Consider the following 26,954-nt stretch of genomic DNA (forward strand, 5'->3'; position numbering starts at 1 on the left):
ACCTTTTAGGTGGTTTTGAATCACAAGCCTTCAGTCTCCCATGCTCACAAGCACAAAACCCTTTTATCATTAACTGTATTTTTAAATATATTTACTAGGGCATGTATAAAAAGATGGATATGATTTCACTGCAAAAATACCTACTGAGCGTAGAACAGTTGCATTTGAAATCATTTTTTTTTCCCTTTTAACAGATTATGGAAGAAACAAACACACAGATTGCTTGGCCATCCAAGCTGAAGATTGGAGCAAAGTCAAAAAAAGGTAATTTGCTTGTTTTACTTTCAAATTTCAAAAATATTGGGGGGGGGTATCAAGCCCCACAGTAACAACATCTAATTAAATCTCAGTTTAGGTGATTTCTTATATTATTAGACTTTGAACCTTTTGTTTAATCTCCTATTGTTCTTGGATATTTTATTTACCCTCTACTTATTTGAATTGCCTTGTAAGCTTTAGAAGGTTATCTGACATTGCATAGCAGTTATAATTTATGAAATAGTCTAGAACTCTAGAGGTATTAAAAGCTTTTGATTGGCTGTCAGTGTAGTCATGGCTATGTCTACAATTTTGTATAATTTTGTAAAATCCAAATTAAGTCAATATAAGCTGTTTGATTTTTATTTATGACAACGGATGCTGATTGTGTTTGAGTGGTAGCTCATGGAATCAAACTGTTGTAGAAATGTGTTTGTATGTGAGAGAGAGCTCATGTTCTACTGAAGCAATACTTGAATTAAAACACTGTCAGTGCTGAAGTCATTTTGGTTAATGCTGGTGCACAAGTGAAAGTAAACATGAGAAAACCAACAGTGTCTTGTCCAAAAACCTCTTTGAAATGTAAGGGAAATGTATGTTGAAATGAAAGAATATTGACATTTTTCAGTGTTGCAAACAGTTAATTAAATGCAAGATAACCACAAAAAGTAATTGATGGTGGCAAAGTAGAAGATATCGGAAAATGGAGTTTGGTACTTATTTCAAAATATTAAAATCTCTGATAAATTTTGAACTCTGAAACTTTCATTTTATAAACCAAAACTTTTTGGGAGTAACGGCACTTCAAAGTTGCGCAGGTACTTGGAAGTGTCCATGGCTTCCCGGCTTGCCAGTGCTTCAAAGTTTGTAACTTCAAAGTTCCCATGGTGAGAATTAGCCTAATTGAGGTGCTGCGTATGCAGCACAGCACTTCATTGCTTTTCTCCACTCAGGCTTGTTTGCATGCCCCTTCAAAGGAGGGAGCTGGTGTAGAGAAGCCCAGAGAGACCCAGCCGAAGATGTTGCATGGGGAGAGATTATATTTTTGTGTGTGTGTGTGTGTAGGAATACATGCCATTTGAGGAAAGAATAGCTCTAAAACGTATATGGGGAAGCATATTCAGTGGTAGCTAGCGATGAGGATCGCATGGGTAGGGAAAGAATACTCTGTCAGTAGTAAAAAGCAAAGTCTCCATGAAGACCTGTTCTCCAACTGGATCCTTTTGTTTTTGCTTCAGTCTCAAGACATAATGACTCACAAGCTGCTCTAGCCTGAGCTGTAAATGACATTGGGAATATTCCATACTTTCTAACAGAATTAACAAAGGAAATGGAAGGTCATTTGGATTTTAACCAGCCATATGATGGCAGGTCTTTGGGAGTCTCGCTGATTTAGGTGGAAGTCTGGCTGAAAGCCATGAACAGAGGGTATCGAGCAATAGCAATATGTTGCATTCTGGAATGTGTATGGGTTGGTCCTGGTTACCAAGCTAACTGTGCTGCTGTCTCTTCTTGAGCTGGCGGGAGCACTGCCAGTGCCATGCGTCAGGCCCCTTATCTGTGTGGAATTCTGCAATTCACCCCTTTTCAACCTGTGACAATTCAGTCAGGTTAAATGGCACTGGAACTTACCAGCATTTCTCTTCAGACACCTGTTGCAGCATACATTTGCAGTAAGACAGTAAAAGGTTGTTTAAAACAAAGCCTGATTTATTCTACCCGACAGGTAGATTCACAGTGCTTTGAGAAGCTGATTTTAAAATAAGCAAAGTTCACACATCCTTCCTTACCTAAACTTAACCACTCCATCCACAGACATCTCAGGCAGATTGGGCTTATTCTCCATCTCCAAGTTGCAAGAAACACTGGAAGCTACTTGCATCCCCTCTATCTCTGAACATTTGTCAACCTTTTCATGCTCACATCCTGAATAATAATTCTCAGCTCACCCCGAACTCTTCCTTTGGGAAGGTCTGTGAGCTTTGAGTTCCTTTGCATCCCAGGCTTAGTCTTGGAAAGAGTTAAAATCATCCTTGCTTTGATGGAACCAAGGCAGGTATATTCTCCTTCCAGCTGATGGCCCAGTTAACTCCTTTGAAGCTGAGTACCTGTGTCATTGTACCTTTCTTGCATGGCTGCTCAACAACCCATTTCTAGCTTTCATTTAGCTTTGTGCATTCAGGGAAAGTAATGTCACTCAAGCAGATAGGAAAGCACGCAAAATAGCCATAGGCAATTATACAGATATTTCACAATTCATCACATGGGAAACAGTGCTAAGTGTAGGTAAAGTTTTTAATATCTTCATTAATGAACTAGGAGAAGAAATAAAAAGTGCATTAATAAAGTTTACTTATGGCATTAAATTAGAAAACAGTGAATGAGAGAGAGAAAATACAAAGGGTCATACAGAGAATAGAAACCTGAGCAGAATGTAACAATGAAATCTAGCTTGAAAAAATGAAACTAAGAAATCTCAAGAAATATCATCCAAAGTATACATACATAATGAGAATGAGAAACATGGAAAGCCTTAATGCCAACTCAGGGTAGTGGTAGACTGCAAAAGAGACATTTCTGCAACGTCTTGAGTATTAAAAATGAAGAATGTAGTTTTGGGTTCCAAAGTGTAAGAAGTACCAGGGCTACAGACTTAAATCTTCTGATCAGTCGTCATATGTGGAAGGCTGTGTAAATACATAAAATATAATTATAGCAACATGTCAGGAGTAAACCTGAATTTTAGATAGGATGACCCACATTTTAATAGTCGAAACTATTTCCCATGCCCTTTGCATTTAAATAAATTGTCCAGTCTGCAGCCAGAGCAGTTGTTCATAAAAAAATAATACTGGCAAAGTGTTCTGTGTATCTTACCTTCATTTCATAGAATCATAGGGCTGGCAGGGACCTGAGGAGGTCACCTAGTCCAGCCCCCTGCTTCAAGCAGGATCAACCCCCACTAAGTCATCCCAGCCAGGACCTTGTCAAGCTCCGACTTAGAAACCTCATGGGATGAAGAATCTTATTTCTTTACAAAAAATTGTCATTATCGTTATCATAATTATCATTTCTTAACATTTTAGAAGCTGGTACAAAGGAGGAGAGCCAGCGCCCCCTTCCCTCCATGACTGGCAGGGCACCTGCAAGGCCTCCGCCTGTCCTGGTACTGCATCTTTCCAAGTCAATGCCTGTCCGTTCACCCCAGGTTTTTGCCTTTCGGAGTTGTGCAGCAGGGGAAAAAAGGATGGGCGCATCTTCCAGCTTCTGGGGGGGAGGAGAGAGCGGTGGGATGATCTGGCCTGTGTCTTTGTGAACTCTTATCTTTTCCCTCCCTTTCTACCCCTTCTGCCAATGTGGCTGAAAGTAGCTTGTCCCTTTTCTGCCCACACAAAGTTGAAAGGCAGCTAACACCTCCAGGTGGCGTCTGGACACCAACGTAACCCAGCTACCTCCTAGCTACAGCAAAGGCAGGATGACGTGTAACAGGGCCCAGGGAACCTGACAACAGGGGTTTGAATGAATATAGGCAAAGAGGTGGCTCAGCAGAGGAGGGTACCTAGGCTCTGTAGCAGTCTCCTGCTCCCTGGGGGACAGGATCCAAGGTGGGGGAGAGACATGGGGTAAGAGGGTGCTGTAGAGCTTGCAGTTTTGGGGCTTGAACAGTCTGGAAATCATTCCTCCACTTCCCCTGCAACTCCAGAGCTTAGTGCTATTCAGGGCTTTGGCGCACACAGGGCTTCCTGGCCCAGCATCGCAGGGGCTTGGGCTTTTGGGGGGGCGGTGGCCCAGCCAGAGGCACTGGGAAAGGAAGGAGCTTGCTGGCCAGGCAACTGGTGAGCTGAATGCGCCAACCATGGGCTGGTTGTTTGCACAGGACTGGGAGTGAGGCACGCTGCTAGGGGATGCAGAGTAGCAGTGGGAATGGGGTTAAAGGCACAAAGCAGGGAGAGGACACTGAGAGCGGGAACATGTAAAGGGCCCAAGAATGGCAGCAAAGGGGCACATAACTGGCTGCTACTTGCCTGCACTCGCCAGTCACCACAGCTCACAGCCAGTGCCATTCGGCAACAGGATGGTGTATTGTGTCCTGTTGGCCAAGAGCTGGCACACAGCTGGGTCTGCACTGATGGGCCGGCAGGGGGAATGGTCAGCCTCCCATGCACTGCATCTCACCTCATCACCAGCTTTGCACAACCACCTCGCTCGTTAGCCACTGCCCTCTCCATCACTGAGCAGGGATCCAGCCAGCAGTAGGACCGCCAATACGAATGGGACGGGGGAGGGAGACAGCAAGTATGGGACAATTTACCCTTTTGTAAGGAAAAGTCAGGACACTTGCAGGAGGGTTTAAACATGGGACTGTCCCTTTTAAAATGGGACGTCTGGTATGGACGTACGACTATCTTTATATATCGTGCTTTTCAATCTCGTGTAACAACAGTTTATGGCTTATTACTAATGTTGTATCATCTGGCATTTATGATCAGCAGTTATTAATGGTATTCCAGAAGTAACTGGCTGTATAGTGTCTTGTTAATTATACATGAACATTATAACTTTTAATGCAAAGTGTACATAATAGGATGTATTGTGGTTCATTAGATAGGGCATGGTAATGGGAGTTAGGGGACCCAGTGAGGTTATCTGGCACTGCAAATAAGTTGTGGTATTGGGGTAACCAATGCGCAAATGTTCTGTAACCAGAAAAAAAACTAAGTCACTTAATCTCTTTGTTCTTCATCTGTGAAGTGATAACGGTTTGTATGATTATTACGAAGGACAGTAATTTAATAGTACAGAGTAGCACACTTAATGCATATCCTTCTAGATAGTATTTTCAAAGAATATTTTACTTTTGGGCCTTCCACGTGTTCAGAATGTAGGAAATTTGCCTATTGAAGATGCGGGTTTTAACAAAATTGCTAAAATATCCTGTATGACTTCACAAAAGCCAGAATTCACAAGTTAATTACTGACTCTCAGCTGTTCTGTAAAGATCAAAACAGAGGAATTTCCTGCTTTATAAGTAACAGATGGTTTACTGTGTGTTATGAGGAGGCACTAAGGATAAAGCATTTTGAAATACGTTTGTTTGTTTATTTGCCAAACAAATACAAAATTTCCAAACACTAAAATAAGTTTTGAAGGAAACCATGTGTTTAGATTTTCAGTTAGAAGTTACTTGTAAACTTTTAGGAGAGAATAAGTGAGTGACGGACGTTAGCAATGCTAGAATGATGCATAGTCCCTTACTATTAAGGGATATAATGGGCAGATTGTTTTCCTGTGTTTTCATACACTTTATTTGAACATTGTTGAGATAGTGAATGATAAAGGTAGAATTTGTGTTCTTGAACGTTGTATTTAAGAGCAAGTTACATTCTTAAAACTAGTATGTTGTAGGTTTTAGGTCTTTAACTGGGCGATTAAAAATCTGACGTACTACTTTCTCTGCCTTTATTAATATAGTAACATTCTGTAGAAGTGAACATTAAAAAAAAGAAAAAGAAAAAAGTTCATTCGTAGGCTCAGCAATGTCACACATGTATGGGACTCTAAATCTTGATTGGTAATAACTTAATTTGTAGGCATAATACGAGATTTCCCCCATGCTCCTTACACTTCCTTATGTTTCCATTTCTCTTATTTTTATTTGCCTTCATTTTGTATCGGAACAAATCCTTCACTCATGGGCTGTGTCTACACGAGCCCCAAACTTCGAAATGGCCACGCAAATGGCCATTTCGAAGTTTACTAATGAAGCGCTGAAATGCATATTCAGCGCTTCATTAGCATGCGGGCGGCCGCGGCACTTCGAAATTGACGCGCCTCGCCGCCGCGCGTCTCGTCCCGACGGGGCTCCTTTTCGAAAGGACCCCGCCTACTTCGAAGTCCCCTTATTCCCATGAGCTGATGGGAATAAGGGGCTTCGAAGTAGGCAGGGTCCTTTCGAAAAGGAGCCCCGTCGGGACGAGACGCGCGGCGGCGAGGTGCGTCAATTTCGAAGTGCCGCGGCCGCCCGCATGCTAATGAAGCGCTGAATATGCATTTCAGCGCTTCATTAGTAAACTTCGAAATGGCCATTTGCGCGGCCATTTCGAAGTTTGGAGCTAGTGTAGACGTAGCCATGAAGAAGCAGGAAGATGGTTGTGGATGTGCGACAGAGGTATGGGCATATAAAGCTCTGACCTGATAAGATTAGCCAAGATGAGAAGGTGGAGGAACATACCCCTCACTAAGGAGTCAAGGGCATGTAATAATGAGAGAAAGTGTGAGCATGGGCAGAGTCAGGTTGCAGGGAGGGCTGTAGATGGTCCTCATTCCCCTAATTGTCATGCCATCAGTTACTCCCTCCCACTGGCTGTATCACTTCCAACATCCTCACCCTGTCCTTGCCATGCCCCAGCTCATTCCCACTGCCCAGAGACCTTACTAATCGCTGAAGAGTCCACTTCAGCCTTCTAACCTTGCTCACCTACCTCAGTGGCTATTTATTGCCATACCTACTGTCCGGTGGGGAGACCAGCATTCATTTTTGTGTTTACATTAGGTGCATATAAATTTTCAAAGTTGATAGTGACTTCCAGGTTGGGACAAGAGCTTCCCATAATGGCTCAAAAAGACGGATTTTATTACATGCCATAGTGTGAAGAAAGGGGCAGGCCTGGGGCTGTTATTTGTGGAGGGAGATACTAAGTTTCATGTGGGTTTCTACACTAGGGATATGTCTAGACTGCATGAAAGATCAGCCCTATCAGGGTCAATCTTCCAGCAATCAATGTCATGTCCCTGGTAAAGATGCATGAAATCAAACTTTCTGGGGTTGGCAGTCAATCTCTGTACTCCTCAATATTGCGAAGAGCAAGGGAAATTGACAGGAGACTTCTCGTCATGTCAACCTCCCTCTGTGAAGATGGCCAGGTATGTCAATTGCATATGTCGATTCTAGCTATGCAGTTGCCATAGATAGAATTGCATATCTACAGTCAACTTACCTGTCTAGTGTAGACTAGGCCTAAGAATGGTACAAGGCTTTTGCAAACTTGTCTACTATAGTGACCAAGTAGAGGAGATGTCAGAAGAATGGACACCCACAGGAAGTAGTGTTTGATGAAGTAAAGAATTGGAGGAGTGTACAGGAACACCTAAAATGCAATAGCATTGATGGTATAAGTGAGAATATTGAATCATACTGTGTGTTATCAGTGATGGCACTGCTATCCCTGTAGTTACTGGATTTTTGGTAGATTTTTTTTTTTTTTTTTTGGCCATTCAGGTTCTGAATTTTAGATGCTCTTAACTGATCAACTTGATTTTAATTCTGTGGTTATACTAATTAGCGATCACACAGGGAAGGCCCAAACCAAATACAGTATGGTGTTTTGTTGTTGCTTTTGGCTTTAATCTGTGTAAAAAGCATAGTAGCAGCTCTGGCTGAAATAGGGAAAAACACCACCATCATATAGCCCAGGACTTGATTGTTTATTGCCCTGAAATAAAAAGCATAGAGACCTTCTTTTTCTTGCTTATGCAAAGATCAGATCAATTTGACATTTACACCCTGACCACCCCCCAAAAAATCAAGTAAGCAGGCCTGGTCTTTCAAGGAAAATTTCATATTGAAACGCAGGATAGTTCTTTGAAGAAGCAATGCATGTTAAAATTAGAATCTGAATGTCATGAAACTTGATACTTAAGATTTTAGAATGAATTTACAGGATGGGTTTTGTGAATTCTATAGCTCTTAAATCCAAATATCAAGTAACAACTTGTCACCTGAGTTACTTCATTCAAAGAAATTTTTATTTAAGTGGAAACATCTGAATGAATGAGTGAACTGATAGTCTTCTGTTTTGATATCCTTGTCAAATATAGCTGGACTCTAATGTACTTCAGAAAAATTTTCTTAAGTATTTGCTCCTAATAAGTACTCAGTTTTCTCAATCACTATGGCTACATCTACGTGACAGAGATCTTTCAAAAGAAGCCCTTCTGGAAGATCTCTTCTGAAGAAACCGCTTTCAAAAGAGTGCATCCACAAAAAAGCAGATCAAAAGAGTGATCTGCTCTTTTGAAAGAGCACATCCACGCAGCAGTGATCTGCTCTTCCTAAAGAATGGGCCAGGGGATAGAAAAAATCAGGTGCCACGAGGACTGTTCCTTCGAAAGAAGGGCCCTGCGGATCATCTACACACATTTTTCTTTTGAAAGAAGGTATTTTTCCTGCAACGAGAGTGGAAGAGTGCTTTCGAAAGGATCATCGCGTTCTTTTCAATTACTTTCAAAAGAATGCTTTTTTTGTGTAGATGCTCTGCGGAATCTTTTGAAAGAGCCCCCTTCTTCTGAAAACTCTTTCAAAAGAACTTGTTAGTGTAGACGGAGCCTTAATGTATAGAGAGGCTGAAAACAAGAAATTTTCAATATCAAAACTGTTTTTTAATGTTTGTGCTAATATTGTGTTTTGTATAAAAAAAGCCCGGTTTCCATCACAGGAGTTCAGCATTATAACTTGGCTATTTTTTAAATGTTACCTGTGCAAATACCTCATAATTTACTCGTGTGTTGCACTTCAAAATTACCTAATTTCTTAAAAGAAATAAATGCTTCCCCTCTCAGTCTGCAGCATAGCTTTTGGTAGTGAATAAGTGTGGTGAATCTGTTTCCCTTAAATCATAACTTATCAGCACAACTCCACCTGCCGAAAACCATGAATCACACCAGGATTTTTGTTCTATATTGTGGACATGTTGAGGTGTTTTTTTATTTTGCGCACCATGTTTCAAAAATAAAATGTCACTGAAAATGAAAGAGCAATTAATTTTCAACTTCCAAGTACAATTCTGTGTTAACTCTGGCATTGATTTCTTGCCAAATGTGCTCTATACATGTAAACAGTAAAATGAATGCTGTTTACATAGAAAAGGTCTTTTAAATTTTTAAGCAACTTTAGCTATGGAAGGCAAGCTGGCTCTTTCTCTAGGCATTGCATTAAACCAGTGTTTCCCAAATGGCGGTCTGCAGAACCCTGGGGTTCCACAAAATGAAAATAAGGGTTCCATGAGAAAATTCCATTACAAGAACATTTTATAATTTAAAAATAATACGTAAGCGCTTATGAATTTTATTCTAAACAATTTTCATTTGTGTTTGCTGCACTTCTGCTTCCTGCTCTTTCTGTGGCACTGGAATAGGCAGAGAATCATATCATCCCACAAGTACTTTTGTCTTTAGTGGAAATTATGGACATTCAGCAGCTCAAAAATCAGGCTGCATGTTTAGTTTTATCTACCTTAAGCTCCCATATTTGAAAATTGTGAACTGTGTTTTCAGCTGCTGAGTGTCCAAGAGACCTGTAAAATAAAATGTATAATTATGCTGGTTTAAAACTTGACATCTGGCTGAAATGGCTTGTAGGGCTATGCGTGCATCAGATCAGTCTATTTGAACCGAGTTCAAGATTGTGAGGCCAGCAGGCACTGAGCGCATTGCAAAGCTGATGCTGACAGCTTTGTGGAGGAGAAGAGAGTATGGTGAATGCTGCTCTTTTTGAGGGGTGCCATGGCAACCTGAGCAAGTTCCATTTTTAGGAAAGCCTTTTTAACATTTGGCCTCTTGAACACATACATGTTCACAAACAATATTCTTCCATAACATTCCATTTGCTTTGAGAGCAGGTAATGTATTTAACATATTATAAAATTATTGTGATGGGATGGATAACAGAAATCCCTATGGGGCTGGTCTCCCAGTGTGCTGATCAACCCACTGCTTGTCTTTCTGCCCTCTGGGGCTCTCCACCACCCTGTACTGCTGGGTGAGAAGCTCTGGTCTACCCCAGCCAAGGCACAGAGCCTCGGTTACTGCCCTCTGCCAGGCAGCACAGACACTGAACCAGCCTAGCTCTGAGAGAGTTTAGCAATAAGGGCTCAGCACCCAAGAATACAGACTCCAAAGTGGACCACCAGCCCCCACAGTCTGTTTTACCCCCTGTAAAAGTTTACACAGAAGGTAAGTTATTTACATTGGGCTTGATAACACAAGTGTGTTAAGTACAGTCCAAGTTTTATTATCCAGCATTCAGGTTATGAGAGCCAGTCCTAAACTTTCTCCCGGCCAGGGCAACAAGCAGACAGCCTCACTCTAGCCCCTCACCCGTGATTGGGCAGCAGGTAGCTGGCCACGCTGCTGTGGGAAACTGGCACCGCAGCAGCCAGTCCCTGCTGGGTATTGAGCATGAGCTTTCGTGAGCACAGACTCACTTCATCGAGTCTGTGCTCACGAAAGCTCATGCTCAAAACTTTTCTGTTAGCAGCATCTGATGAAGTGAGTCTGTGCTCACGAAAGCTCATGCTCAAAATTTTTCTGTTAGTCTATAAGGTGCCACAGGACCCTTTGTTGCTGTTACAGATCCAGACTAACACGGCTACCCCTCTGATGCTGGGTATTGTGCTTAGTCAAATGTGCTGGTTATCCAAATGCCTGATAACTGGGCTTTTACTGCAGAAAAATAGGATTTAAGTGGTTGCAAGTAAAAAGACAGATCAGAGTAACTTAACTAAGTTGAAGTAAGCAAAAGACACTGGCTAATTTTAATGCCCTAAGAACTGTTCTTACCTCAGACCAAAAGCTTCAAGTCAGAGTTGATCTTTCCTGTGGCATGGGTCCCTTCCCCTCCTGTGCCACAGGAGGAAACTGCTCAAAAGGGTGGCTTCCAACTTTAACTTAGGGGGAAAGGATCTGGAAGAGCCCTCTGATATCCTGTTCTACGTACTGGCCAGGGTGGCACCCCCCTCCATCTTGGGGTGGCACATATATTACAGATCCTGTGGCAAACTCCCTCCTCCCTGACCTCTAATGCTAAGCAGGCAGAATGTAAATATTTTATCCCCTGTAAAAATTATGAATACCTTTACTTCCACCAAGGCCCCAACTCTTTGATTCGCAGCCTCCACCATCACAGGGAATGCCTCTTCTGTTTTTTCCCCAACATTGGAATTCACTGCATCGGACCACTGGGTCTTCAGCGTCCTCTTCAAGGGCTATACTCCACAATTTCTCTCCACCCCTCCTATCTGACCCTCCCTCCCATCCCTCTTCAGGGACCCTTCTCATGAGCATCTTCTTGAGCAAGAAGTGCATTAACTCTTTCACTCAGGCTGTGGAGGTGATTCCAGTGGAATTCAGAGACAAGGCTTTCTACTCCCACTACTTTCTGATTCCCAAAGCCAAAGCTGGATTCCAGGAAGTGCACTTCACATGTCCATTTTCTAGTGCCATGGACGTTTCTCCACTTTGTGGTAGGTCAGGAACACGACCACTTTGCAGTTCTCTTTTTGGGGGTCTCAACAGCACCAAGGGTTTCCAGCAAGCACACATCAGTGGTTGTGGCTTATCTCAGATATCAGGGTGTGCAGATTTTTCCGTACCTTGATGACTGGCAGCTCCCGGTTCCAGGTATCAGGTCACGTCTCCCTTCTTCTGTCTACATGCAGAACTCTGGGTCTCCTGGTGGAAAAACAAAAAGTCCCCATTAGTGCCAGTACAGAAAGTAAAGTTTGTAGGAGCAGTTTTGAATACCAAGACTGCCAGGGCTGCCTCCCCCTCAAGGATGTCTCCTACTTCCTGATGATAATGGGTGGGGCATGTCTCTGCCTCTTAGGGCACATGACAGCATGTACTTACATCACCTGACACATCAAGTGGGCTAGCATCAGCCTTCTCACAGGTCAGCCTCTTCACCATCTTAGATCCCATACTTACCTCCCTCCAGTGGCAGACACTTCCGGGGAACATGCTGCTTAGTCCCATTCCAGAGCCATTGTCTTATATTTGAGTACATTTTGTATGAATCAGACTTCAGCCAGGGAGCCTGTGGACACCAGGACCCAAAGCATGTGATCCCTGGGTGAGAGGGGCCAGCATATCAATGTCAAAGAGCTCAAAGTAGTACATCTCACCTGCAAGGCCTTTTGCACCCACCTCACAGTCTGGGTGGTCAGACCTCATAAATATATATCAAGGGACAAGGAAGAGCCCACTTTGCAACCCTCTTCTAGGAGGCCCTTGTGCTATAGAATTTCTGTATTTCTCACAGTATTGCCTGGAGGCTTATCTCCCAGGAGCTCTCAACTCCCTTATGGACCACTTGAACAGAGACGTCTCACACAAATGAATGCTGCATAAGGAGGTTGCCCCCACTCATTGTTGCAGAGGTGGGGTACTCCCCAAGTGGACCCATTCACTATCAGGCAAATTGGCTGCTCTCCCCATTCTGCTTCGTATGGGGACTGGACACATCCTTCATCTTGGATGCTTTCCTCTTTCCCTGGGTGAGGATGCAGGGAAATCTGCTTCATGCGTTTTTCTCTGTTCCCGTTTTTCAGCAAGGTCTTATACAAAATGAAGAAGAATGGGGCCATGGTCATCATGATAGCTCTGGCATGGCCGCATCTGCATTGGTTTGGCACCCTTTTGAGCCTGGCACTGCTCTCCAGAAGTCACAACCCCTCCACCTGGACCTGCTGTTCCAAGACCATGGCCGTCTCCTTCATGCCAGTCTCACATCCCTGTACCTCAAGACATGGGTGATGTGTGGCTGAACCCAGAGGAAGAGCTCTACTCAGAGGGCATCACCACATCTTCCTCAAAAGCAGGAAATCCTCAGCTCTGAACAACTCCATGACTAAATTGGTGAGGTATGCAAGTTGGGCAGTGGATCATGACATAGAATCATAGAACACTAGAAGCTGACGGGACATCGAGAGATTGAGTCCAGTTCCCTGCCCTCTCTGCAGGACTAAGGACCATCAAGATGATCCGCGATAGGTCTGCCCAACTTGCATACCTCACTCATTTTGTCATGGAGTTGTTTGGAGTCGAGGATTTCCTGCTTTTGAGGAGGATGTGGTGGTGTCCTCTCAGTAGAGCTCTTCCTCTGGGTTCAGTCACACATCAACCATCTAACCTGCTCTTAAAACTCTCCAGCAATGGAGATTCCACAGTTTCCCTAGGTAATTTATTCCAGTGTTTAACTACCCTGACAGTTAGGAAGTTTTTCCTAATGTTTAATCTAAGCCTCCGTTGCTGCAGTTTAAGCCCATTGTTCTTTGTCCTATTCTCAGAGGCCAAGGAGAACAATTTTTCTCCCTCCTCCTTGTAACCCTTTTTAGGTACTTGAAAACCACTATCATGTCCCCACTCTTCTCTTTTCTAAACTAAACAAGCCCAGTTCTTTCAGTCTTCCGTCATAGCTCCTGTTCTCTAGACTCTCTAGACAGTCATTCTTGTTACTCTTCTCTGGATCTTCTCCAATTTATCCACATCTTTCTTTAAATGTGGTGCCCAGAACTGGACACAATACTCCCAATAAGGTCTAATCAGCGCTGAGTAGAGTGGAAGAATGACTTCTTGCTCACAACACTCCTGTTCGTGCATCCCAGCATCATGTTTTGTTTTTTTTTGTAACAGCATCACACTGTTGACTTATATTTAGCTTATGACCCCTAAATCCCTCTCTGCAGTACTCCTTCCAGGACAGTTGCTTTCCATTTTATATGCATATAATTGATGGATTGTTCCTTCCTAAGTGGAGTAGTTTGCATTTGTCCTTATTAAACTTCACTCAGACCATTTCTTCAGTTTATCCAAATCATTTTGAATTATGACCTATCTTTCCCTATCCTTCAAAGTGGTTGCAACCCCTCCTAGTTTGGTGGTATCTGCATTCTTAATAAGCATAATCTCTATGCCAATATCTAAACTGTTGATGAGGATATGGAATAGAACTGGTCCCAAAACAGGTCCCTGCAGAACCCCACTTGTTATGCTCTTCTAGCATGACTGCGAACTATTAATAACTGTTCTGTGAGAGTGGTTATCCAGCCAGTTATGCACCTACCTTGCTGTGGCCCCATCTAAGTTATATTTGCTTTAGTTTCTTGATACGATGATCATGCGAGACTGTGTGAAACGCCTAACTAAAGTCTGGGCATACTACATCCACTGCTTCTCCCTTATCCACCAGACTTGTTAGCCTTTTGTTTTTTTGGGACAGGATATCAGATTGGTCTGGCATGATTTGTTCTTTACAAATCCATGCTGGCTGTTACCTGTCAGCTTATTTTCTACCAGATGTTTGCAGATGAATTCCTTAATTATTTGCTTCATTATCTTTGCTGGCACAGAAGTTAAGCTGACTGGTCTGTAGTTTCCTGGATGGGCACTATGTTTCGCCTTTTCCAGTGTTTTGGAATCTCTCCCGACTTCTAGGACTTTTGAAAGACAATAGCTAAAGGCTCAGAAGCTTCCTCTATCAGCTCCTTAAGTATTCTAGGATGCATTTCATCAGGCTCTGGTGACTTGCAAACATGTAATTTTTGTGAGTAATTTTTAACTTTTTTTTAAATCCTCTATATCTATCCCTTTCCGATTAGTATACATTGTTAGGCATTTCCACATTGGCCTTCTTGGTGAAGATTAAAACAAATAAGTCATTAAAAACCGCTGTCATTTCCAAGTTTCCTGACAGTTTTTCCCTCCTTACTGAGCAGTGGGCCCACCCTGTCCTTGGTTTTGCTCTTGCTTCTGATATATTTATAGAATGACTTCTTCTTACGCTTTGTCTCTAGCTCGTTTTGTGCTTTGGCCTTTCTAATTTTGCCCCTGCATACAAGCTTATATTCATCTTTTGAAATTAGAAATAATTACTACTTTTTATGACTCCTTTTTGATTGGAGATCATGCCAGATCTACTGGCTAATATCTCACAATGAAGGCCTGCTTCATTTGAAGGAACAAGGGTCAGAACATTTCTCTGTCAAGGTGTTTATAGACAGGCATTTCTGCCTCCCCTCCCCAGTGCAGGGCCACATGGTATTCTCCCAGGACATGACATGCAGGTTCCTCAAAGGTCTTTAACATCCCCCAATTCTGCTGTCACATTTGAACCTAGCCCTGGCTAAAATCACTTCCCCTTCCCTGTTTGAACTGTTGACTACATGCTCTTGATTTGGCTTCCTCGTGGCCATAATGTTGTCGAGACAATCGTCTAAACTTTGAGCCTTGACCTAGGAACTGCTATATGTAATCTTCCATATGTACAAGGTTCAGATCTGTCCCATCCAGCTTTCCTACTGAAGGTGGTGCCCACCTTCCATTTGATACAGTGTATTTCCTGCCAGTTCTCTTCCCCAAACCCCACTCCTCTAATGAGGCACTTTCACTCACTGAATATGTGCCAGTCCATGGGTTTTTACCTGGAGAGGACTGGGCCATTCCCAAAATCACCCAGTTACTCACCTTCACATTGAGAGAAATATATTTTGCTTGAAATCTGACCTTAACATCAGAGATATGCTTCTCCCTGTTCTTGTGAAAATCAAGCCAAATTTGGCTGAAGTAAGGTCTTTGAAAAATCACAGATTGAGCTTGCTCTGGAGAGACTAAACAGTAATCTCAGATGATTTAGTTCTCACTGGGCATGGTCAGTCACCTCGCAACTTATGCAACCTTAGTTTTTCCCTTAATTCATTTTTTCTACAGTCCTTGCCTCATTCTGTGCACAAAGAGGTTGGTGTTTGACCTATATGCAGCTGTTTGATATATTTTCCTCACTATTCAATATGGTGTCATAGGTCTAATTTACTGCACACTATTCAAACCCAGGTCTGAAGACAGAATTATTATTTTCCTCCTCAGCTTTTCCATGGCACTCATTAGAATGTCTGGATTTCACAAATATTAATTTATGGGAATCACAGTAGTGTAGGTGATGGGTTCATCCCCATTGTTGAGACAAGGAGCTGAAGCGTATGGAGTATAATTCTGGGTGCTCAGTTTGAGATGTCTTATTTTTCTGACTAGAACTGTACTTTGAACATCAGTGATGCTATATAATACTAAGTACAGCTCCTATTGAACTCAGATGCAGGTACTCAATGCTTCTGCAAACCAGGCTCCAGACTAAGAAAATAAAGAACACCATTAACAGGCATCTGTGGAAATATTTGGATTAAGGGATTGATTTTGCATCATGTACAAATTCGGTGAAACAGTCAGGGATAAAATCCAATTCTTAAGAATATAAGTTAGCCATCATAATCATGAGATTGTCCTTTCTCTTCCTGCAGTTTTGTCTCTGTCTCATTCACTTCTGAAACAAATGAGGCAGAGGCCTCATAGACGAGTGTTTCTTAAACTTTTTGAGACCACAGAGCACCAAACAATATTTTTTTAATGTGGAACACCTGTGAAAAATTTTCTTTAGAAATTGTCAGGCCAAAAATTACCAAACAGCAACATCCACAGCAAAAACAAAATGAAGAAATTTAATCGGATATCACAGCAATGAAGAACATTGTATGTGGTTTTAATAGCAGAAAATATATGTAGTAAGGTCTCAGTGTGCGAATCCAGAGTATGTGACCCTGTTCTTATGCGGCTGACCTCGATTCCCAGAGTAAATGCTGGAAATGCACGATTTCCAGTTGCGCTTAACTCGCTCCCCCTCCTGCCTGGCCTTGGCTCATCCCTCCTGAATCCACGTGGCCCTGGCTCAGCACGCACACGCACCCCACCCTCAACTCTGCTCACCACCCATGCATAGTTACTGTGTGGGAACTGATAAAACAATAGGCTGAAATCCTCTATCTACTGAACAGATCAATTTAAGCATCATTGTAAGTGTCTCCACATCACCACGATGAAATACTGTGTGTTTTCTGCAAGGACCATCTTTATGAGGCAAGAAATGTAGTCAGTCTCCACACTCTGAGGGTGTGTCTGCGCTACCTCCCTACTTCAAAGGGAGCATGGTAAGCAAGGTGGTGGGAGATTATTAAATTTTGAGGAGTAAAGGGACTTTGAAGTTGCCCACACACTTCAAAGTACCGGCAGGTTAGCTGCGGCTACACGCAAGCCGGCACTTCGAAGTTGTCGTGGGGGAGAATTAGCTCAATGAAGTGCTGCATATGCATCACAGCACTTCATTAATAATCTCTCGACACCCTACTTACCATGCTCCCTTTGAAGTAGGGAGTTAGTGTAGACACAGCCTGAGCCTTTTGAATGAGACTGCCATTGAGCATGTCAATTAGTCTTTGAGAGTTGTGTGAGAGCTGTAGGCATCTGTATACTATAACTGAGCCCCCAACTAATTACACATAAGCCTACAAACAGCTCTTGTAGGCCGTGTCTACATGTGCCCCAAACTTCGAAATGGCCACGCAAATGGTCATTTCGAAGTTTACTAATGAAGCGCTGAATATGCATTTCAGCGCTTCATTAGTAAACTTCGAAATGGCCATTTGCGTGGCCATTTCGAAGTTTGAGGCACGTGTAGACGTAGCCGTAGAGTACTTTTAAACTAACTCCACATGTTTCTCCAGTTGCTGTGTGGAATTGGATCACAAAGTTAAAAATGAGACTACTTCATATGAGATTGGTATGTCCCAGGGCTTTTGTTTTCTATATATGTAAGATCATATTCCATAATTTATTAATGTTGACATTTTGTTATTCCAATTGTACAATTTCCAAACATGCTTAAAGGGAAGGACATTGTTAACTACTTTTACCCAAAGTGAAATAAAGCTAGAAGTCAGCAGCTGTGAAAACAGTGCAAACTGCATGGTTGTGGTCTTATCTCTCTTGCTTTACTGCATACTTAATATGTGTGTGTCAGTCTCTATGACTACTTGCTAGGCAGCTGAATCCTTTAGCTTGGCATGTCCTGGTGTCAGAACCTGCTAATGGAAGGAGAATTCAAGAGTAGTGGTTTATAGATAACTCTGTTCTTTTGTCAGCAGAATTTTTAAAGCTGGTTAGTTTTGGTTCCCAAGGCATAAAGTGTAGATCTGACTTATAGCAGTTCAGTAAGCATTTTTAAAATCCTGGCATTTAAATGTTTTTCCCCCACTTTCTGGTCCCCGTGACAACAGAACCATTGGTCTAGGTATTCTGTCAGCTTTGTTGTTGATTATGCAGGAAGCAAAATTCCTTTACAGATCTCTTTTGGATACCTGCTTGAACAAAAACCAAAAATGATTCATTCTGATTTTAAGGTGTCTTACAATCTTTGTATTTAATGTTTCCATAATTTTAATTAAAATTTTTAATAAATCAGTAATGTTTTTGTGTGTATACCAGTAGTCAATAACAGTCACAGCTAATGGTGTCCTCTTGAGTGAATCTAAGACCACATGAGGAAAAAAATTGACAATTCAGTGTAAAAATCAGAAACTCAAAAGAGGTTGTGCAGACCTCTCTGGATTTGTTAAAATAATTGTTTTTGTTCTTAAGTAAATTCAGCTTACATTTTTAAGCATTTGGTTTTCTTTATTGGAACTATGGTAACTTCTTGGATTTCCATACTAGCAAAAAGGTAAGAGATTTGAAAAGCTAAACATTTTGCAAAATCTTCAGTCACTGGATGGTAAATGCTGTCAGTAAGTGGCTTTTTCAAAACAATCACTTTATAAGGTGTGCGTTGTTTTGGCACTCAGTTCTACCAGGTGCTGAGCACTTTGCTCCTAATCCAGCAAGCACCTGGCTTAACATGAAGCAAGCTTATATTCCATTGTTCTCAATGGAGCTTAATAATCATATGCTTAAAGTTCAGGAGGTGCATAAGTACTTTTTTGTACTTGTGGTTGTGATAGGGACCTCTCTATAGCTGTTTGCAAAAATTCTAACAACTATTTTTGTCAAAATTTCCTGATTTGTTAAAATATTTTGAATGAATGCACTGATACTGGGTCACTGCCCAACACACAGCAGCCTGCTGATCCAAGAGCCTCAGAGCTTAGGAGTTAACATTCCCAGGGCTTGTGGCTTCCCTTCAGCCTACCAGGCTCCCCAGCTGCCTGCCATTGAGTTGGGACCCTGGTAGCTGTAAAATGAACTTGACATAGTTCATTTCACTTCCTCTGAATAGAAATGATAAAATTGACCATCTCATTGTCATGTTAACAAAAATCTTGTCAGTTTCATCGCTACAGGTGGTTTGCCAGGGATCTGTGTGGTGATCAGGAGAGAATGGGGGAGGTGCCAAGTGATTGAAAAAAAGCAAATGTAGTGCCCACCTTGGAGACAAAAAGGAGAATCTGGGGAACAATAGACTGGGTAGCCTCACCTCAGTACGCAGAAAAAATCATGGAGGGTATCCTCAAGGAATCCATTTTGAATCACTTGGGAGAGAGGAAAGTGATCAGGAATCGTGAACATGGATTCACCAAGGGCAAGTCATGCCTGAACCAGTCTGATTTCCTTAACTCCCTCCGTGGATGGGAGGAAGGCTGTGGATGTAATATACCTTGATTTAAGCAAAGCTTTTGGTACACCATCCCATGGTATTCTTGACAGCAAGTTAAAGAAGTATGAATGAATGGACTATAAGATGGAATGTAAGCTAGCAAGTTCTCAGGCTCAGTGGGTAGTGATCATCAACTCCATGTCTGCTTGGAGTCCGGTATCAAACATAGTACTCCAATGGTCAGTTCTGGGGCCGATTTTGGATTGCACCACTGCAGCAAATTTTCAGATGACACCTAGGAGGAGAGGTTAATAATACACTTGGAGGGTGGGGATAGGGTCCAGAGAGACCTAGACAAATTGGAGGATTGAGCCAAAAGAAATCTGTTGAGGTTCAACAGGGAAAAGTGTAGAGTCCTGCACTTAGGATGGAGGAATCCCAAGCACTGCTACAGTTTATGAACTGACTGGATAAGCAGCAGTTCTGCAGAAAAGGATCTGAGGATTACAGTCGATGAAAAGTTGGATAGAGTCAAGAGAGTGCCCTGGTAGCCAAGAAAGCTATTGGCATGTTGAAGCCCATTTGTAGGAGCTTTGCCAGCAGATCTAGGGAAGTGATTATTCCCCTTAATTTGGCACTCGTGAGGCTGCACTTGGAGAATTGTGTTCAATTCTGGGGCCCCATTGTGTCCACTGAAGGATAATAAAAGTAATGAGGGAGCTGGAGCACACAACTCCAGGAGAGGCTGAGGGATTTGATCTTAAGTATACAGAAGAAAAGAATGAGGGGGAATTTTATGGTAGTCTTCAACTACCTGAAGAGGGTGGATAGAGGCTGTTATCAGTAGTGACAGAATACAGAACAGGAGCAGTGGTCTCAAGGGGCAGTGGAGGAGGTCTAGGTTGATATTAGGAAAAAAACGATTTCACTAATTTTAATGGTGAAGCTCTGGAACAGTTATCTAGGTAGAGGTGGAAAATATCAGAGGGGTAGCCATGTTAGTCTGTATCTTCAAAAACAACAAGAAGCCCTGTGGCACCTTATAGACTAACAGATTTTTTTGGAGCTTACGCTTTTGTGGGCAAAGACCCACTTCATCAGATGCAACCTAGGTAGAGGTGATAGAATTTCCTTCACAAGAGCTCTTTAAATCCTGGATTAGCTGGCTCCAAAGACTTAGTTGGGATTGGCTCTACTTTCATCAAGGGTTTGGACTTGATGACCTCCTGAGGTCTCTTCCAACCCTTTTATTTTATAATTCTATGAACTGGCAACTCTAGAGTTCTTACTGTAACTTTCTCTACTGTATTCTTGGATAGTAGATTCTTAACCTAGTTAATTAAAAATACAAAAAGATTATCTGAGCTAATGTGTTTCTCTAGCAGCATCAAGCATGGCAAACAGCTTGACAATTTATTGTTAAATCACAGTTATACTAGAAGTCATAGAATCTTGAAGAATGATGCATTGCAAAGTTGATCCACATTATTCTTCATGCATATTCACATTATCCACTTCATTTTCTCCTAATAATTTTTTGTTTTGATGTTTTAGTCTTGCAGCCAAGCCCTGCAACATCTTCTTGCACTTAACACATTTTCTTTTTTTTACCCAGGGAATGAATTTCTTGGAAATATTCCCAGATAGGGTCGCTCTTACCTTCAGAAGCAATGACAGTTTTTCTATGGCAGAAGTGTAGGGAAAACATCAAAAGCTCTGTGTGAGCACTGAATAACTTCTTTCCTTTTTCTTTCCATTCCTCTCTGCTTTTCCTTTCTAGTCTGTCCTTTCCTAAAAACATCCTAAATAAGAGTGTCTCTGTATTTAGACATTCTTAACTAGCCTCTCCTGTGCTTGGCCCAGGTCCACCACAAAACAAGTACATAAAAACCGTGGTCCTATACCCCCTGTGTCTGTCTTTCCACATGTTGCTTTGTGGCAGAGATTGAAATATCAAGAAACAAGAGTTACTTGTTATTCTGAACAGACTAGAACCATTAATTTCTGTTTGAGAGCATAAGTGTAGATGTAGCATGTTTGTGATATGATTTAATTGTAAATGTTATTTTTAAATGTGTTAAACTCATCTAATAGGGAACAGGAAACAATACTATGTGACTTACGATCCTTGGCAACTAACCAGAACTGATCATATTTAAGTTATAGAGTAATAAATATTTTTAACTAACCAGAATTGACATACAATTAAGACATGCAAAATAATTTGAGTAACTTCAAGAAAAAACCTTGAGCGAATCACACTGCAGGGGTTCTATTAGCAGAACAGAGATAAATTCATGGACTTATTGAGAAATTATCTGATTCTTACTCCCTAGCCAAAAATGGATGCTGTCTAAATAACAAAAATAAGAACTTTGCCTACTTATAGAATAGAAACCCAGAAGTTGTTGATGCCTTTGAATCAAAGGCAAGATGACATCATAATTCAGTATGACTGTAAGCCATAGAAACAGACACTTCAGTCATTTTGCATCTGGACAAAATGATTTTAATCAAATTATCTGAACAAAGCAACAGAATGAAGGCAAGACTATTGCATATAGTACCATACAGCAAACAGATTTTCAGAAGCAAAATCAATCTGAAGTTTTCATGAGTTAATACTAGATTGATATGAACTGCCCTGGAGTTAAACACTCTCTTGTGGGATAAACTTTTCCTGTAAACCAAAAAAGAGAACTCAATCCACGGGGCCAAGGAACACAAAACGACATGATCAAAAGCAGGTTTTTGGAGGCAAGGAAATGATGATTCATTGTTTTGTAGTTAGTAATTCTGACATAACCTGTATTCAGTCTCTGTGGCTGCTTTACAAATTGCCCAGGGTAGTAGTATTTTGCCAGTAAGGAAACTTACAAGCATTTGTGACCTGAATGAGTCCATGGGTAATCAGTGGGGATGTCTGGTGGGAAGATCAGGCCTGTGAACAATACGTTCCTTATATGCACATGATGTGGTGATAATGGGAAGAGACCTTGTTTGAGTGAAATAAAAAGGAAACACAGTTTGAGAGGTGCTGGAGAATCCTGAAGGAAAGGCTAATGAAGGAAAGACTTTAGAAGAGAAGGAAAAGTAATTCAGCAGTGAGGTACAGGAAAAGCAAGAGAGGAAAGTGAATGGAAAGTAGATGCTGCTTTTAAGAGGAGGAGAGCTGACCAAAAATAATAGAAGTAGGCAGCCATGGAATATGAGAAGACAGAGGAGGGAGTTAAAAGGAACGTGCTCATTCCCACACAGACTCCCCACCCCCTGCCCTTCTCCCACACCCAAGCTCTCGTGCACCCTTCCTGCCCAGACCCCCTGCAGTCTGCCCCTGCCCCACTCCTGCCCAGAAACCACATCCTGAGCCTACTTCCTGGCAGACCCCTGCCACACCAACCCCATCATGTTTGGCCTCACTTCAGAGCCTAGAGAGTCCCACAAAATGTGCTAGTCATGGCCCCCTCTAGCTCTGTGGCTGGTGTGTGAGGGGAATGAGGGGAGCATCTTCTTTTTTGTAGATATTCAGTCAGGGACCAAATGAATGAGGTTGGCCCCTTACTGCTTTGTTTATTGGCCAGAGGTCTCTGATCCAAAAAACGTTGCCACCCTTGGGGTAGAGGTACATTTAGATACAGGAAGAAAGTAATAAGTAGAATCAAATTTGTGTGGTTGTCATCTACTTCATTTGGTATAAATCCCATTCGGAGTTCCTTACAACATAAGCAGTTTCTGTTGTCCCATGCAGAAAGGGAGAGTGCCTCAGCCAATGAAGTTAAATGCATTAGACGTCAGATAATATGGTTCATGTAATTTTTGTGGGACGTGGCAAGGCCAAACCTTTCACCCAGAGCCTTTAATGACACATCTTTGGAACAATATTCAACTTTGTTGAACTTCCCCAAAAAACTTCTAGATTATTTGTCTTGGTGATATAGTTGTGAGTGCTATTCACAACTGTCAGTTGCAGAATTGTAAAAGCAGATTTAACTATTGACATATCAGTGGGTGTGGCCACTTCACAGAGAAACATAAATTTCTGAAATGTAATTAATGCATAATGAAAGCTCTTCTCAAAGGCAGCATTTGCTGTTCACTTAACACTAGCTTTTTGCCCAGTCTTTGAACAAGGTTGAATGAGGCTCTGGAAAGTTGAGTTACTTTGCGTAATCAAAAATTACTAACCTAGATTCAAAGTTGGGGTCCACGATTTTCACTTTCTTTTTTTTGTTCTGACTAGTAGATGATATGAGCTCCTATAAAAGACATTTAGGCTGAAAGTTTGAACTTTAGAATGTTTAGGTTTCAGAAAGCCCTTCTTTTGACATGACACCAGTAGCAAATTGGAGAGAGAAGCTACTTCAAAGTGCAGCACTTTTCCTGCTCTCTCAGGCTATTTCTACAGTAGAGTGATATGTCAACAGAAGTTTCTGTTGGAATTTACCTTCCAACAAAACTTCTGTCAACAGATAGCAGCCAGATTGCCAAGCAGATGAAAGAGCCATCCACTCTGTCGACAGAGAGCAGCCGGACTGCCCGGATGCTCCCTCAACGGAAGGGCCAACTGGAAGCACAGCAGACAGGGCTGCCCAGTATCCTGGAAGCCCTGTCTGTCAACAGAGGGCTCCCCCGGGAACATCCAGACCAGCTTTTTGTCAACAGAATCTGTTGAGGGGGTGTTCTGCCTCATGAGAGAGAACAACAACACTGTCGAAAAGTGCCATGTTCTGTCGATATACTGTTGACAGAAAGCCTTGGGAATCAGGTCGCTTCATGGGGTTTGTCAACAAAACTTTCTAGTACTGACTTTAAAAGTTAGAGAAGCTATTGTAGATGGATGAAAGTTCCCTTAATCATGACATAGTAGAAACGTTTTGACACAGTAGATCAAAGTTGATTATAGAAGATCAAAGTAGACCTCCAGATTTGTCTGCCTTTGGTCTTGAAGATAGATTTCCTCAGTTTACATGAGCTAAGACCAAACAATGTAAGTAAGAAAAATTATAGCTTAAAATGACAGAATACTCCTAGAGAACAGCAACCTTTCACTTCTCAGTCAGGGGCTGAATTGCTGGCATGATGGCTGAATCCCAACCAGGGTAGTATTGGGAATCCCACAAACCACTGTGTTATACTTTTGGGGGAGCAGAGTACAATATGTGTGGTAAGCAGTTGTTAACAGGCTGGCTATCAACAGAAGGAAGTAACCTACCAATAAGTTGTGGAGACTGAGAAGCGCAATCACTGAAACAATATTTCCCTTTATTGGAAGGAAAAATCATGTGATGTGTGATGCTATATAGTACGTACATTAATCTCAGTAGTTGCAGGGAGAAAAGTCTCTCTCTCCCTCCCTCACTGCTCTGTCTTGAAGTAAGTGACCATGACCATCTTCTAAACATTAAATTTCAAAAATAGTCACAGAGAATTTCTTTTGCCATGTTTAAGATGCAGAACAAATGATTTAATAGTAATTTAACATGTCCACTGATCTGCTGTAAAATTGGTTTGCCTACTACATTGCTGCCTGTTTTCCAGAATCTTTCACCTTATGCTGACCCCTGAATTTATCAGGATACTTGAAGACCCTTTATCACCATTTTGAACTGCTTCCAGTATTTGCCTCTGGTTTTTACTTTATTAAACAATTTAAATAAAAAGTTACCAGAGTTTGTTTTAAAAAAAAAAAGTATGAAGTGAGGATGTGGCCCAAGAATGAGATCTTGGAGCATCTGGGTATGAAAATCAGTGAAATGAAAAGAGAACAGAAAATTGAGGAAGGAAGGGACAGAGAGGAGAAATATGGAAGGGAGGACATTTATAGGAAAACAAGACAAGCAGACAATGCAAGTGAGTTGTGTGAACAGCAAATAAAAGGAGACGTTAAATGTTTAAAACTCAGTTAATGATGAGTGGAGGAGAAATATAAAATAGGCAATTTGTGTTTGTATTTTTGCTAGGATGGAGGGGGAACAGTTGGGAGACATAGAAGTGTGGTGTTCATGCTGTGTGTGAACAATAGAGTACCTGCTTTGTTCTTGCTTAAAAATAAAGAATACAAAGTAATGACATGTATGGATGGGTTTTTTCTGTTGGATAGACAATGTGCAAATATTTAACATTTACAGAAGGTTCATTTTTTTAAAAGAACACAATCTTGAAACTGTCCGTTTCAGAAAGTGAGTTTAAAAATAGCAATTTTGCCAGAGTACCATGCCCCTAACTTGTCTTTCCGTTTTTTGTGTGTGTTTTACCGTTACCACTTCCTGTTTTCAAATGGCTCTCATCTGTGTCTTTTACTCTATGCTTTCTTTCCCCTTTCAGTATGTGAAAGAGACCCACACAGGGGGAATAGACTGGTAGTATTGGGGAAACAGTACAGCTGTAAATTTCAAGTGAAAATAGAGATTTTTCTTCTGTCATTATACAGTTAAATTGATTTAGGTGTTACTTACCACAACAGACAATGGTGGGGTTTTGGCTTTAATTTTTAGTGGCAAGACTTTACTTTTAACTTTGGAAGGTTTTTATTTCTAAGTACTGGTATAGAATTTAAACCAAGAAAGCCTTGTTATGCTTCAGTCTCTTAGCATCTCTCTTTAGCAGAAAAGTCTTTCTAAATGAATGTTTTGTCTGAATGTAATCCAAGATCTTCTACAGTTTACTATATTTTACTCATAATTTGCCAAAGGTTGAAAACTTCATCATAGTTACATGCCCCAGACTGCAGGGAACACAAAGAATACCTCATTTCTGTCTGGAGTGGGTGGTGTCTTGTGTCTACATTGAGGCCTATTGCTGGAAAAATTCTACTATGATGTGTGTGCATTTGGCTGAGTTTTGTGGATAAACAGAGGGACAGAATCTTTATTTTAACATTAATTATAATGACTTCAAATATTCACTTTCCATTTTACTCTTTTAAAAAAAAAAAAGTTTTGCCCTGACCCACAAAGAGCTACACACGATGTAGTGTCTTCTATCTTAACTACTGTTTTCTGTAATAGCACTTTGAAGATCCTAAATATTTTCTGTGAAGTGTCACTAAGATCATCAGTACTTAGTCAGTCTAGTGCAGGTCAAAATTTAAACCAAGTCTCCAGCTGACATCATGGTTATTGTTTGGAATACCAGATGAATTACAGTATGTAGTGCAGCCTCTGAATTATAAGCTACATCTGCTTTTTGTTAATTTCTTTTTAGAGAGAAATTTATCAGACTAGAGTTTCTCAGTCTGAAAAAGCCTTACGTTTTAAAATTAAACTATCATATCCCCCCTTAGCCCTTTTTTCCTAAGCAACTGCAGGGTCTCTTGCTGTAGCTTAACTGATTTAGTCTCCCACTGTCTCGAGTTGAGTTCTTCCACATACACATCCAGGAATTGGTTTTACCCATAATCCCCTTTAAAATTCTCTTGAGTTGAAGACCTGTCTACACTGCAAGT

General features: G+C 41.4%; 1 protein-coding gene across 2 annotated transcripts in view; it reads left to right on the forward strand.

Moving 5' to 3' along the window:
* The window catches only part of BICC1 (BicC family RNA binding protein 1), a 193,283-nt gene that overhangs the window by 109,758 nt on the left and 56,571 nt on the right, over window positions 1-26,954 (forward strand). For both annotated transcript variants that reach the window (XM_075000141.1, XM_075000142.1), the window contains exon 3: window positions 195-264. In XM_075000141.1, coding sequence (XP_074856242.1) covers window positions 195-264 — 70 coding nt within the window. The remainder of the gene's footprint in view (window positions 1-194; window positions 265-26,954) is intronic.

The sequence above is a fragment of the Carettochelys insculpta genome, chromosome 7 (assembly GCF_033958435.1).
Source record: "Carettochelys insculpta isolate YL-2023 chromosome 7, ASM3395843v1, whole genome shotgun sequence".
Taxonomy (NCBI): Eukaryota; Metazoa; Chordata; order Testudines; family Carettochelyidae; genus Carettochelys; species Carettochelys insculpta.